General features: G+C 38.4%; 1 protein-coding gene across 7 annotated transcripts in view; it reads left to right on the top strand.

The window, feature by feature from the left end:
• The window catches only part of LOC127856984 (diphosphomevalonate decarboxylase-like), a 21596-nt gene extending 6693 nt beyond the window's left edge, over window positions 1–14903 (top strand). For 6 of the 7 annotated variants that reach the window (XM_052393223.1, XM_052393219.1, XM_052393220.1 and 3 more), the window contains 8 exons: window positions 376–422; window positions 829–960; window positions 1857–1911; window positions 2365–2509; window positions 4219–4386; window positions 5010–5132; window positions 11787–11945; window positions 12715–14903. In XM_052393223.1, the coding sequence (XP_052249183.1) occupies window positions 376–422; window positions 829–960; window positions 1857–1911; window positions 2365–2509; window positions 4219–4386; window positions 5010–5132; window positions 11787–11945; window positions 12715–12900 (1015 nt within the window). In that variant the 3' untranslated portion in view covers window positions 12901–14903. The remainder of the gene's footprint in view (window positions 1–375; window positions 423–828; window positions 961–1856; window positions 1912–2364; window positions 2510–4218; window positions 4387–5009; window positions 5133–11786; window positions 11946–12714) is intronic. The other variant, XM_052393222.1, reaches the window with a different exon arrangement.

The raw sequence follows: 14903 nt of genomic DNA, 5'->3' as shown, positions 1-14903 counted from the left end.
AAAAAATCTGACAAGCTTTCATTTATTCAAAACTGCACCTGTAGCCGAGCGTGGCACCCGTTTTGAGGTGCTCTTGTTAATTGTAAACATTTCCCCAAAGATTCTCAAAATTCAAGGCCACTCTGCATTATCCAATTTTACTTGATAAAGAGTATAATTAGATATTTGGCATCGGTTGATCATTTTCCTATTTGTATTTACCGGCCATGTTTATTTTTACATCAATGTTTGTTCATGCAGTATAATGATCTGCTCTGAAGTTTTACATAGCATGAGATGTAGTAACTTCATCGTTAGCAATGTGTCACATTACAACAATTCATGACTGCAAAAACTGAGTGTGTGAAGGGTAAAGCCTTACCATATCTTTTTCAGAGAAGAAAGAGTGGACACTGTCCGAATTCAGAATCTTCTAGCAGAACGTAAGATTCAATCATTAACGCATACATTTTTAAGATATTCTGGAACAAAGATGCATTTATATAAAAATATAGTATTTGCTGTAGATGTTGTACAAAACTTGCTCTCAAGTTGAAGGCATATACAACTGTTCTCATTACATGTATCTTTATGTGATTTGTTTCAAATTTGTAGTACAATTAAAACATGTCCATAATCAAACAAGTCTACCAATCTAGAAGTCCTTAGTCTGATCTCCAGTTAAAATTGTTCCTTAAAGACACCAAGTACTGGTTATACCCAGAAACAACATCAATGGTGTCTAAATAATCTATAGGCTTTCAATGCAGTCATATCGAAACTAATAGATTTAGGCTTAATAAATAATTGTTTATGCAAGTCCTAACAAATGTTCACAATTATTCACAGTGCGCCAGAGGTCCATAGAGCAACAGTCCTGCCCACAGGAATGGTTTTCATGGAAACTACACGTCTGCTCAGAGAACAACTTCCCGACTGCTGCAGGCCTGGCTTCGTCTGCTGCAGGATATGCCTGTCTAGGTGAATGCTGGTAGTTGATCAATATTTAGTAATTGTTCTTATCTGAGCTTAATGCCTATGGGTAAAGTGTTGTCCCAGATTAGCCTGTGTAATCAGGGATGAAACTAACTGCTTTCATGGAATTTTTTGTTGTAAGGAATATTCTTACATAGTGCAAATCCAGTTTAGGCAGAAGTGTCGTCCCTGATCATTCTGTGCAAACTGCAGAGGCTTATCTGGGAAGACACTTTACGCACATGCATTAAGCCCTGTTTTTCCAGAACAAGGCTCATTTACTTGAAATTCATACAATGTTTATTTCCAACACAATAAAATGTAATAGTACATGGGCAATAGAACAATAAAATAAAAGGGTAAAAGCATTTGTTTGTCTGAAAACTATTGCTCATTTATGAAAGCAACCATATAAGTTTTATTTTTGGCACAGGTTTAATTTTCCCTGTATTGGCAGTTAACCCCAATATGACCAATTTTAAATACTGCCAATTAAAAAACATTTCATGTACAACAATGGTATGCAATTAACTTAGAGTATGCCGGCTAAGAAGTATGTGTCATTTTCTATGGTAAAAAATTGATGCTACTTAGAGATTATACAATGACATGAATCCTTCAGTTAACTTGTACAAATTAAAGTCACAATATGGAGGTACTGAAAAAAAAATTAATGTACGTACTTCATGTATAACTAATGTCTTATTGATTATATTGCTATTGTTGGCCTTTGCAGTATTCCAGGTTACATGTATTTAGATACAGGTCTTAGTTTTGCGCTCACATATTGTCCAGTTACACATGAACAAGGTACAAACGTACTTCAATCAAGATTATAAAACATTCTACCATTTTCTGATGGGCATGGAAAGTATTATTTCATGTCTTACATTCATTTTCAGCATTTTCTTTAGCTGTGCTTTATAGACTGCGGGGAGATATCTCGGACATTGCAAGGTGGGTCTGAGACATTGCGAGTTAAAAAATTGTGTTTAATAAAAAAACTTCATTATACACTGGGGTTTATTCCAGGGGAATGTGATACAAAATCACTTGATCAAATCATCCTTTACTGAAAAGGACAGTAGTATGGCAGCTAATTCACTGGTATTCTGAAGCTTTCAGAATCCCTTGTCGTTTTTTCTACATCTAACTCTAAGATTAAAACATTATAAATATAGATTTATTGAGTTAAATAGGGGAGGTATAATAATAGCAGTAAAATAACTTAGAATGGACTTTGATAGTTTTCTAATTCATACAATCATTAAGAATTTGTGAAGAATAAAAGCTAATATAAACATAAATAAATGAAAAAAAGAAATCAATAAATGCTTTGAGTTACTTAAAAACTAACTACCAAAGAAAACCCCATTTTCTTCAATATTTCCGATCCATTTGACTTTGCAGACGTGGTTCAGGCAGTGCATGTCGCAGCATGTACGGAGGTTTTGTGATATGGGACAAGGGTACCAAGGCAGATGGCACTGACTCCATAGCCAGGCAATTATACCCAGAGACACACTGGCCAGAGCTGCACATCCTCATTCTAGTGGTATTTAGCTTTGTTTTATGTAATTGCTACATATAGCAACAATTTGCTTGGTAGCTTAAAGCTGGAAAGCTATAAACATTGCCTAAATGGAAAAATTCTGACATATATTCTAACAACAAGCCTAGTTTTGTACCTTTTAAGAATCAAAGCGCTGTAGGCGCTAAAGGCCTGGGGATAGATTTAGTGTGCTTGGGAAGAAGTTTTGTCCGAATTTCTCTCTTTGTCGGAATGTATACGGATTGACCCTAGCGGTTGAGTGCAGAAGCTCAGAGACTGTAAGAAAAGACAATATTTGTGTATATACTACAGTATACATAGACGGTGGAGGACTACACGATACTGGTGGTGGGACCGATAACCTTTTGTTCAACTCTACAGATCTGGTAGAGGTTTGTCTACATAGGCCATGAAAGTATACAACAACAACAACAACAACATGGCCGCAAAAAACTGTTATTGTTGGCGTCAAATAAATCACTTCCAATAGCCTAAAATAGCTTTTTATTACATAATTAACAGATCAGGAAAACACTCATACTTCCTTTGTAATGTGTATACAAAAGAAAATCCAATTACCCTGATAAAGAACTGTGTACAGATTGTGTACTTTGTCTCACATAGAACTATTTGCGCTCGATTTGCGCGCTCGATCTGCGCAGTGAAATACCATATTCGGTTACTTCAACTATTTCTGTTAATGATCGTGAATATTTTTTGTTGTTTTTTTCATTTTCTTTTTTCTGAAATGTCTTGTTCACGCAAAATAAAAAAACAGTATTTTAAAAATATGTTTATAAATACCAAATATAAGGTCTTCAAAAAATGTCTCAGAAAAAACTCTTTTTACTGTCTCCGTAAACACTCGTATCTTTTCAACTTAGACCAAGTAAGGAACTTATTCTCGCATGAATAATTATGTAAACTATGTTGTAGCCAATGCTTAGCAATTGTGCTTCAATAATATTTTTTTACACTTTTTATGACTCTGAAATGTTATATAGTGATGTTTTGTATTTATAAGGCGAGTTATTGAGATATGCGAAGAACTACTTTTATTGCGCATGAATAAAGTGGTAAATCAGAGTTTTGGGAATTTGGTTTTTTGCAGCCAGCCAATTCGGATAGGCTCAGAAATTTGTATCATTACTATGGCCTTGGGGCTTTGCCACAGGCCAAAAACATCTCTAAATAATTTGTTTAAATGTTGTCTCTTCAAACTTCTACGCGCAAAAAATGCCATTCTTATGCTTACTGAAACTGTCAAGGTCATAAAGTAAAGGACATGGTTGTATTTTAAAAGCAAAAAGAAAGGTAATTAAATTAGTTGAGTTGACAGTCCTTTATCAACTTTGACACTCGCATTTTGCCTGCTGAAATTACACAACTATTTATACTTTTTTCAATTTCAAATGTTCACAATCAAAAGTTCAAATATTGTTAACTGGCCTTTTACATTGTTTATGATGCTGAATTTGACAATCAATAATGACTTTCCTTAACCCTTTCGCACTGAGAAGCTAAGTGAAAATGGCTATGTGCAAACAGCATAAAACCAGAACAGCTGTTTGCTGCTCATCAGTATCAAAGAGTTGGAACTGAAATCTTTAAAACTTGGGTCTAGTAAGAAAGGTCTTTAATTATATGTATTTTTCTAAGGTACCACAAACACATCAAAATACGTATATAAAGGGTAAAGGGTTAACCTGCAGGTGAGTGATCAGAAGAAGCACACATGCAGCACCGCGGGCATGGAGGTTACCGTGGAGACCAGCTCTCTCATGAAGCAGCGTATCAGGCTGGTGCCTGACAGGATCAAGGAGATGACCAGTGCCATTGAGAAGAGGGACTTCCACAAGTTTGCAGAGCTCACCATGAAAGTATGGGTTATTTACTACAAAAATGTAGTTATTGTTGTTTAAAAGAAAAAAGAGTAACTGTCAATATGTTTGATTTATGGCTACTTAATACCTTGTTTAACTCCTTATTCGCTGGTCATCAAATACGTAATACATGAGTTTTGACCCATTTATATAAACAATGAGACTGGAATATTTATTTTTATTACAGCCCTGCTGGGGTAATAGAATGAGTCAATCTGTTTTTTAGTCTGTTTGGTTCATCAACTCCAAATTTATCAACTGTATATATATATATATATATATATATATATATATATATATATATATATATATATCTGTAAATTGATTACAAAAATATGTCCTCACCATGAAGTGTAGATCGGCAGGACACATTTTTATTCTTAAGTAATCTCCACTAACAAGAGTTATTTTCCCTTGTACATGATGATAAAGTGGTGCAGGGGTTTTGTTTGTTTCTAAGCTCTAGATCTAGCATGGTCATACAAATATTCATATTAAGATGGACTTCAAAATCAAGTTAGATTTAAAAATATTCCATTTGGTTTTCAATTCATCCATAGCTATGGGTTCATGTAATGCTCAGTTGCTGATAATTCTAGTATAAATATATTGCATTATAGGACAGCAATCAGCTGCATGCAGTTTGTCTGGACTCATATCCACCCATTTCCTACATGACAGATGTTTCCCGCCAAATTGTACACATGGTGCACGAGTACAACAAACTAAAAGGACAAAACAAGGTCAATTGAAACTGTTGTGATGTAAAAAGAAACAGTTTTAGTTAACTAGATAAAATAGTTACAAATAATTTGAATCGGCAATATATATTTTGATAATTTGTAATTGCAGAATGTGTTTACTTTTTAGCTATAGGTAGTAATAATATTTTAAAAAATAGCAAGTAGTTTTAATGTCATAAATACTGACCTGTTATCTCATGCTTATACTTTCCAAGGGGAAATAACTCATCCGGAATTTTAACTGGGAATCCGCCACCTCAATACCGTAATACAGGCCAGGTTAAACATAGTGCAATGCAACCTAGCCAAAAATCGGTAACCAACCCTCAATATTCTTTCCGGATCAACCAGGTGTATACGTGTCTTTTACGGCTCTGAATTAAAATATTGTTTTTCACTTGGTTGATTGGGGTTTTGAATAGATAAATTGTGTTATTTATCTTTTTATTTCTCATTCGGATTAATTTGTGTGGATTTAATGGATTTTGTTTCATTTGTAAAAGGTAAGCCATGCTTGTTTTTATCGAACAATGGTTTATTTCTACCATGCTGGGTGTTTTCAGGCGCGAATGACCACGTGCAAAACGTGCTCTTCTTAAACATTGCTAGAACGTGCAAAGCATGTTCTTCTAATGTGTTACGAGATCGTGCAAAGCGTGTTCTTCTATTGACAGATTGTTTATCATTTGCCATTGTGTGCAATAATGATTTTAACGTTCCGTATGACAATCTAATTGATCGTCATTTTATTTTTCATCTGTTTTGAATTAAACTTTTGTTTAATTTATGATCTACGGCAGTATTATTATAATTTTCATTATGGTCAAATAATGATTTTATGTGCCGTATGATAATCTGGTCTGTGACCAGTTTATGGTTGAATATGCTTTGCTCTTGTTTTTCATATATTCGACTACATGATGGTCGCAGAAACAAGAGTGGATAAATACCCGGTGACTTCGCAGATCATGGATGATAGTTGCAGTATCAGTCACCGGGTATCGGGCACGATCGCGACCGTACTATGCTAAGTCTCTTAGACAGTCGGTCAACATCAGACCATATGGCGACACCCGTCAGCCGGTCTTTGCCCGATGGCATTGGTCAAGGACATCGACCAATGCCGGACCATTTGGCATCCGCCATACGGTCATTATACGGTGACAACACTGGTCATGATATGACCGGTACGTCACCGGGGACGTTGATCACGGACCATTGATCGACGTCTGACCGGCCGGTCCGGTCACCGGTCATGTCACCGGTCCGGTCCGGTCATTGATCACCGGTCCGGTCCGGTCACCGGTCCGGTCCGGTCACCGGTCCGGTCCGGTCACCGGTCATGTCACCGGTCCGGTCACCGGTCCGGTCCGGTCACCGGTCCGGTCCGGTCACCGGTCCGGTCCGATCACCGGTCCGGTCATTGATCACCGGTCCGGTCCGGTCACCGGTCCGGTCACCGGTCATGTCACCGGTCCGGTCACCGGTCATGTCACCGGTCCGGTCACCGGTCCGGTCCGGTCACCGGTCCGGTCCGGTCACCGGTCCGGTCCGGTCACCGGTCCGGTCATTGATCACCGGTCCGGTCCGGTCACCGGTCCGGTCCGGTCATCGGTCATGTCACCGGACCGGTCACCGGTCATGTCACCGGTCCGGTCACCGGTCATGTCACCGGTCCGGTCCGGTCCGGTCACCGGTCATGTCACCGGTCCGGTCATGTCACCGGTCCGGTCATGTCAACGGTCCGGTCCGGTCACCGGTCCGGTCATTGATCACCGCTCCGGTCACCGGTCAACAGTCATCAGTTAGGCCTGCCACCGATAACACCAGTCACCGGTCAAGAAGAAGAACTCGGTCTTCTTCATTGAATTATTCTCCTATTCTTCGTTGAATACATCGTCTTCATCAAGGATTAGACATCGGACACGCTCTTCTTCGTCGAGCAGTTCTCATCGTCGCGGCTCTCGTAAGCGATCACGTCGTCACTCACGGAGACGTTATTCTAGAAGATCTCGGTCTCATCGCAGCCGATCCACATCTCGGCCGATCCAGATCTCGACATCGCAGGAAACGAGGACGTCGTCAACCTTCACGTAGACATCAGCGGACTGCATTGAGCACCACTGGATATTTATCGAATATACCTCTCCTTCATTGAGCAGTTCTCGGCGTTGATACGCTCGTAAGCGATCATGTCAATGCTCACGGAGACAATATTGTAGAAGACAATATTTCCAGCGTAGCCGAACAATATTTCGGCATCGAAGTTATATGGATGTCGCCACTTCTCACGTAGGCGTTAATGAACCTACTGGTCATATCGACGTTCTCCATTTTATTCCTTTAGGAATATCATGTCTCCATTCCACGTGTGATGGTTCTTCTTATGGCATCCACACATGTTGCAGTCACCGAGCCGTAGTTGTATACGAACACTAGTTCGTTTAACATTCAGGCTTCGGGATAAGCTGTTCTTTTCTCCACTACGACTACAAGGACACTTATGCCTATTAATACTGATAATCTACCGTTGTTTTCCGGTTAACATTATCAGATGACTTCGTGGATGGTCATTCTTCTGCACCAGATATTTCCATTCTGACGCAGTTGTATTATACCGGTCCCGATCACCGGACATCGGTCACCATTCATCGGTCATATCACCGATCACTGATCACCGGTCAGAATAAGTGATGTCTCATCGCCATCGGATTGGATTTTTTTGGCATGATCTTCTTTTCCGAGCAGTGCTTGACATTGATAACAGACCATATGGATTCCACCATTTTTCGGTCTTTATCTGGTAACGTCACCGGTCATATTATGACTGGTCCGTTCACCGGGCTACAGTTACCGGTCATTGACCGGTCCGGTTCGGTCACCACTTACCAATTACCGGTATTCCACTGTGTTTTCATAGGTCAATTTTTAGTATCACGGGTATCGTCTACATTACATAGTTGTATACCCCTGGCTATGATTGTATTGAATACTATATTTTATGGATTCAACAATCTACATGACTTTTTGTGTTTTTCAATACTGATTTTCTACTGGCGACGGTTACCATATCATGCTATATCTGTTATTTGTACTTCTATCTCAACCGGCTACATGCAGACTACTGGTCTTGCAGATAGATCGGCTGAAGTGGGCTCGGAGACTAGCATTGAGGTCGAACATTACTATTTGACCTCTATTAATTTATGTTCGAGACCCGAAGGATGAATTGTTTTAACCGCCTTTACCTGTCGGCTACAGACTTTGCAGTCAGTGTCACGGAACAGTTGGGGCACATTTATGACGCTAGCAGGATTAGCAAGACGACTTTTGTATCGACTTCTGCTTTTCTATTGCTCCTACGGCAGTGCATATTTTCAAGCTACTGGAATCAACAAGAGTTTTGATACATAGGATTGCCTATCAGATTGACCGCATAGCGGCTACAGTCTTGTAGATGGCTTAGGACCTATTGAACTCAGATCTTAGATCCTATGATCTGGAGGGACCTCATCTTAAAGTTATTCTTCTATTACACTTCTGGCCATAACAGGCCGTCTTCCTATAACTGGTCGTATTCCTTTCGGAATTCGTCCAGGTTAGAAGTCTTGAAGTAAATGGATTAATCAAGTCAGAATTTAAGACTTCCATGCATTCTACCGGCAAGCGTGGACCCGCTTAAGGTTACCCCTAGGGTTTTCACCTTTTTCTGCCATCACACCTCCGATTCCGGAGCTACCACTATCAATCATATTTCCGTACTTCGCAAATCGATGACTTCGCGACCTGTATTATCCAGGATTTTAAAGGCGCCTGTTATTGGTTCAAGAAGAGGCTATATTCTGTAGATAGGTCATTAACTTATAAGTGTTAAACACTGTCCTATTCTACCAATTTTCAAGTGTATTTGGAGTGGGAAAGTTCGACTTGCCGTGGTTTCTTTGCCCACCCATCCTTGACAAATGGTTCCGGTCACCGGTCGGTATTTACCGGTCCGGTCACCGGTCCTTCTGCTGAGACGTCTTTTCTTACGTCCGTTTCAGCTTTATTTTTAAGATAATTGTATTAATCTCGGGATTATTTAATGACACAGATTTCCATCTTTTTGTCATTATTTACCACTATTCAGTGGTGTCTAGACTAGAAGATTATCTTGGCAAGAATATAGTTTATTCTACCACAACCTTCCTTACATCTTATACAGATGTGAGCAGATAAGGTTATGGACGATCACATAGAACAACGTATCTTGATTTTCTCAATTATGTGGTATCCTAACGAATATCACCTGCACATCTACATCTTGAAAAGCGAAAATTCTTTTTAGCTGTTTTTCATTTACAACACATTTTCACGATTCCTTTGTGATGGTTTCAACTATCACACATCGGTCGTGGTTTACTTACAGACACGGAGGTGATCATATTATCACTCCTTGTAACTGGAAATCAGGAACTTATTCGTTCTTTGCAAGAACAACAAATTTTCTCTATCGTCTTTCTCATACCAGTTCGTCTCAACGCCCTGTTGGACCTTTTGTCCTGCAGTTCTTTCTTTCGAATTATTTTTCCGTTGAGTTCAATAATGTAATTGCGCATGCGCGGCAGTGAAGTTGCAGACGAGTTGCATGGTGTACATAGTATATCAAAGAATGTTGTTTATCATCAAACGCTAGTTATTAGCGTTATGCGATCGTATATCGCAGTGTATACCGGTATGCTGAACAACGTCAACAATGCAGTTCACAGAAATCGATCCAGCAGGGTGTGCGATTGTTATACATTCGTCCATTGACATAAACTGGAATATCTTGCCTTCTTGGTGAGTTTTTGCAATAACTGAGTTTTTGCCATAATTTCATGAAATATACTTAATGAACCATGGGATTATGGTTCTACGACCTTTTAAGTCTCCTGTACAATTATTTTCAGGAAACTTCTTCACAGGTCAAATATCATATCTCACTGAGACATATTTTTACTGATCCAAACATGTGCCACTTCATGTCTGGCCATTAATAACTTTTAGTTATCTCTACAGAAGAACGTTTTTCTGTTAGAGTTTCAATCCTTGTTACTTGTGCAAAGATAATTCCATCAGAACTGTATAAAGGTTCTATGGAAATTCATTTTTTACTGGGTAATTGAGAGCATAGTTATTACCTTAATCACTCTGCTAGATACATAGAGGTTTTTCTCATCTTTTTCTTGATGATAAGAAATTTGTTCTTTTCTTCATCAAAGGATAGAGATTATGCTTTCGTATACCTTTGTGTAAGTCATCGCAACTCTGTGCTGTCTTACCTATTTTGGAACTGATCCAAACTATGGAACGTCAACACTATGTTTTTCGTTCCTTTACCTTCTTAAGCGGTTTTGACTTGTGTAACATGTTGGGATGCTTAATGAGCTCCCTATGAACCTTTTTCATCAGGCTTATTAACAGTTCCAATATAATTTTAAGACGGTTTTCCTTCTTATTATGGCTTTTACCATACGGAGAAGTGAAATTCATGCTTTTTCTGTTGAATACGACCAATTCCAGTTGGATCTATTGTCATTTTCACTTTGTTGTGTCAGCCAGGATTCCTTGCTTAATATCAAGTCCTCTATATGGCTTCTACCTTCAAGTTTCCAAGTTTTCTTAAACTGGTAGTCATGAAGATGAGGATAAACTTCTTTGGGCAATCAGGGCTTTGAAGTTCTATCTCAGCAGTGTTAGTCAGAAGTCCATTCGAGGTTCTCAAAGACACTCTTCATTTCCCCAAAAAGGGGGGGGGAGATGTGTCTGCGGCTTCTATTTCTCGGGGTTAGACCTCGACTAAGGAAAGTTAATCTTATCCTATCTAAGGATTCATTCCTTTTTAGGATCTGACCGCATGAATTAAGAGCTCTGTCTGTTTTGTGGGCATATATTAATCACACCCCACTTTTTGACGTGCTCTAAGCTGTTTACTGGAGGAATCCGACCACCTTGTCATCTTTTTATCTTCGTTTTCTGAAGTGCCAACAATACAATTTGTATACGTTTGGGCTTGTTGTGGTTTCACTAACGGTAGTGTCTTCTTTACGACATAGACATATTACTCTGTCCGAGAAGTCATAATTAATACCGTTTTAACGAAGATTACTTGATATCATTAGCTGATAACCCTGTTTATGGGTTCTACTGTGTTGGGAAAATATATACGAACCTTCCCACCGCAGCTGCAAAATCAGCATGAGATAACAGGTCCGTATTTATGACATTAAAACAAATTTTTTTAAATAAAATTCATTTTAATTATTAAATACTTACCTGTTATCGGTAAGTCCCACCTCCCACCCCGCTATTCGATTAATATTTTTGTATATATATTGAAAGAATATTGAGGGTTGGTTACCGATTTTTGGCTAGGTTGCATTGCACTATGTTTAACCTGGCCTGTATTACGGTATTGAGGTGGCGGATTCCCAGTTAAAATTCCGGATGAGTTATTTCCCCTTGGAAAGTATAAGCATGAGATAACAGGTAAGTATTTAATAATTAAAATGAATTTTATTTAAAAAAATTTGTGTTAACATATTTTCATGGTGTTTTATTGTGGTTTGATTACGCCTTAATTTATTAAGGGCTTTATCAACCATATGTTGAATTTTTGTTGGTATTTCCTAGGTGGCTTACACATTTGATGCTGGTCCCAATGCTTGTCTCTACCTTATTGAGGAAGATGTAGCTGAAGTAGTCTCCCTTGTCACACATTTCTTCCCTCCTATTGGGCCTACTGAAGAGTTTTACACTGGATTGCCTACCGGCTCAGTAGCACTGGATCAGGTATTGATGTTTTAAATCACAATATTTTAATGTTTGGAAAAGATTCCTTATCTTTGTTAACCAGCAATAATGTATATGAGGGTTTGCAGAATTTTCTATCGAGTCGAATGACACCTGTTTGTTTGTTTTTCTGTAAAATTGAATGTTTTCAACAACTTGCTTCCACCTTCATATGACAACATAAAATATCATGGTGTTTTTGTCACAAGTGTGATGAGTTCTATTTGCGTTTCATAACAAGTTCTTATAATATCCCACGCAAAACAAAGTTTGAAGTGGTGTATACTGGAATAAAGTTCTCAATGCGGCCATCCTGCAAGTCTGTGTTTTGTTTTGATTGTTCACTGTAAATTAGGATACAGGAAATATCTGAACTTACTAAAACATGTAATAATTATGGTATACTATAATTATTAATTCAAGCAGAAATTACTAATGTTTCACAAGTTTGATTGCATGATTAAACAGACTTGCAAAACAAATGAGGGATTAATGTTTGTTCATCCTGTGAACATTTGTTGAAGCGTTGTTGTCATTAACATGGACCGTACTCTGTAAAACATCCGCACAGGCTAGGTAATCAGGGACGACACTTTCCGCTTTTGTGATATTTTTCCTTTAAAGAAAGTCTCTTCTTAGCAAAAATTAAGTTTAGGCGCAAAATGTCGCCCCTGGTACATAAATATTATGGAAAAAAAACTTTCACAGAGAGTGGCCCATTTGAATTACTTGTGAACCATTTGCCATAATGACAAGTATTTATGGTCAGTTTCAGGTTATTGCCTCTCAAATCAATCTGCCCAAGCAGCCTGGTGCCATCAAGTATGTGATCCACACCAAGCCAGGCCCTGGCCCATGTGTTCTGACCAAGAAGGTAGACTCCCTTCTGGACATTAGTGGACACCCCAAATATGACACACGTGGAGAGCCAAAATCTGTGACAACTGACCAATAAATGTGTCTCTCTTACTAGTGGACAGATAATCTGTGACAACTGACTAATAAAGTTGGTTCTGTTACTAGTGGACAGCCAAAATCTATGCCAACTGATCAATAAAGTGTGTTCTCTTACTAGTGGACAGCCAAAATCTACGCCAACTGATCAATAAAGTGTGTTCTCTTACTAGTGGACAGCCAAAATCTATGACAACTGATCAATAAAGTGTGTTCTCTTACTAGTGGACAGCCAAAATCTATGACAACTGATCAATAAAGTGTGTTCTCTTACTAGTGGACAGCCAAAATCTATGACAACTGATCAATAAAGTGTGTTCTCTTACTAGTGGACAGCCAAAATCTATGCCAGCTGATCAATAAAGTGTGTACTCTTACTAGTGGACAGCCAAAATCTGCACATACTGAAAAATGAAGTTGGCCCTCTCACTAGTGGACATTCAAAATATGTACATGCTGACCAATGAAGTTGGCCCTCTCACTAGTGGAAATTCAAAATATGTACATGCTGACCAATGAAGTTGGCCCTCTCACTAGTGGACATTCAAAATATGTACATGCTGACCAATGAAGTTGGCCCTCCCACTAGTGCACATTCAAAATATGTACATGCTGACCAATGAAGTTGGCCCTCTCACTAGTGGACATTCAAAATATGTACATGCTGGCCAATGAAGTTGGCCCTCTCACTAGTGGACATTCAAAATATGTACATGCTGACCAATGAAGTTGGCCCTCTCACTAGTGCACATTCAAAATATGTACATGCTGACCAATGAAGTTGGCCCTCTCACTAGTGGACATTCAAAATATGTACATGCTGACCAAAGTTGGCCCTCTCACTAGTTCACATTCAAAATATGTACATGCTGACCAATGAAGTTGGCCCTCTCACAAATGAAGTTGGCCCTCTCACATTCAAAATATGTACATGCTGACCAATGAAGTTGGCCCTCTCACTAGTGGACATTCAAAATCTTTGCATGCTTACAATAAACAAAGCTCGCTGCTTTACACCAGTTTACCTTTATTAATTGGTCCAAACTTATAACCAAGAAGGCATACTTCTTACTGGACGGAGTGCATGCTTGAGTAGACTTTTAATAAAAGTGCATATGAACCAGTTTGTCTGGAAAACAAGATATTTTAAGACTATTTTTAAGTCAATGGGATTTAGTGCTAGCAAGTGTTTTCCAAAATTTCAGGCCTTGAGACAGTAAGTTGATGTATTAAACCTTTCACACTCATAAGCAAATTAAAATGGCTATTTGCAAACAGCATAAAACCAGAACAGCCTGCCAGTAACTCGCAGTCTGTTCAGGTTTTACATTTTTTGCTGCTCATTAGTATCTAAAGGTTGGAAATGAAATCTTTAAAACTTGAATCTATCAAGGAAGGTCTTAAATTAAAGTACACTTTTAAAGGGACCACAAATGTTTCAAAATATGTATCTAAGTGGTAAAGGGTTAAATACATATCTAAGTGGTAAAGGGTTAAATATGTATCTAAGTGGTAAAGGGTTAATATTCGACGCTTGCAAAGCAGTGTGGTATCCTCTATTCAATCCAATCAAATGATTTATGACTAGACATAGATCTGACCTCTAAGTGTTACACTTGAAATTTAACTTAGACACGTATTTTGACGCATTTGTAGTCCCTTAGTAACATTTAATTAAATACCTCTCTTACTAGATTCAAGTTTTAAAGGCTTCATTTTTAACCCTTAGTTACCGATGAGCAGCAAGCAGCATAAAACCTGAACAGACTGCGAGTTACTCGCAGGCTGTTCTGGTTTTATGCTGATTGCAAAAGCCATTTTCACTTTGCTTCTTATGGGGGAAAGGGTTAAAGCACAGAAAATTGATATGAGCTTTATGTTTGCCTGTTAAACAGACATTTTAATATGAGGAATAAGATGAATACATGTTTTATTTTAAGAATGACAGTTTGCAGGTTCCCATCATCTTTGTTGAGGTCAAATACCAGTTTATTACGAATTAAT

Source organism: Dreissena polymorpha, chromosome 14, assembly GCF_020536995.1.
Source record: "Dreissena polymorpha isolate Duluth1 chromosome 14, UMN_Dpol_1.0, whole genome shotgun sequence".
NCBI lineage: Eukaryota > Metazoa > Mollusca > Bivalvia > Myida > Dreissenidae > Dreissena > Dreissena polymorpha.
This window is presented reverse-complemented; position numbering and strand designations above follow the sequence as displayed.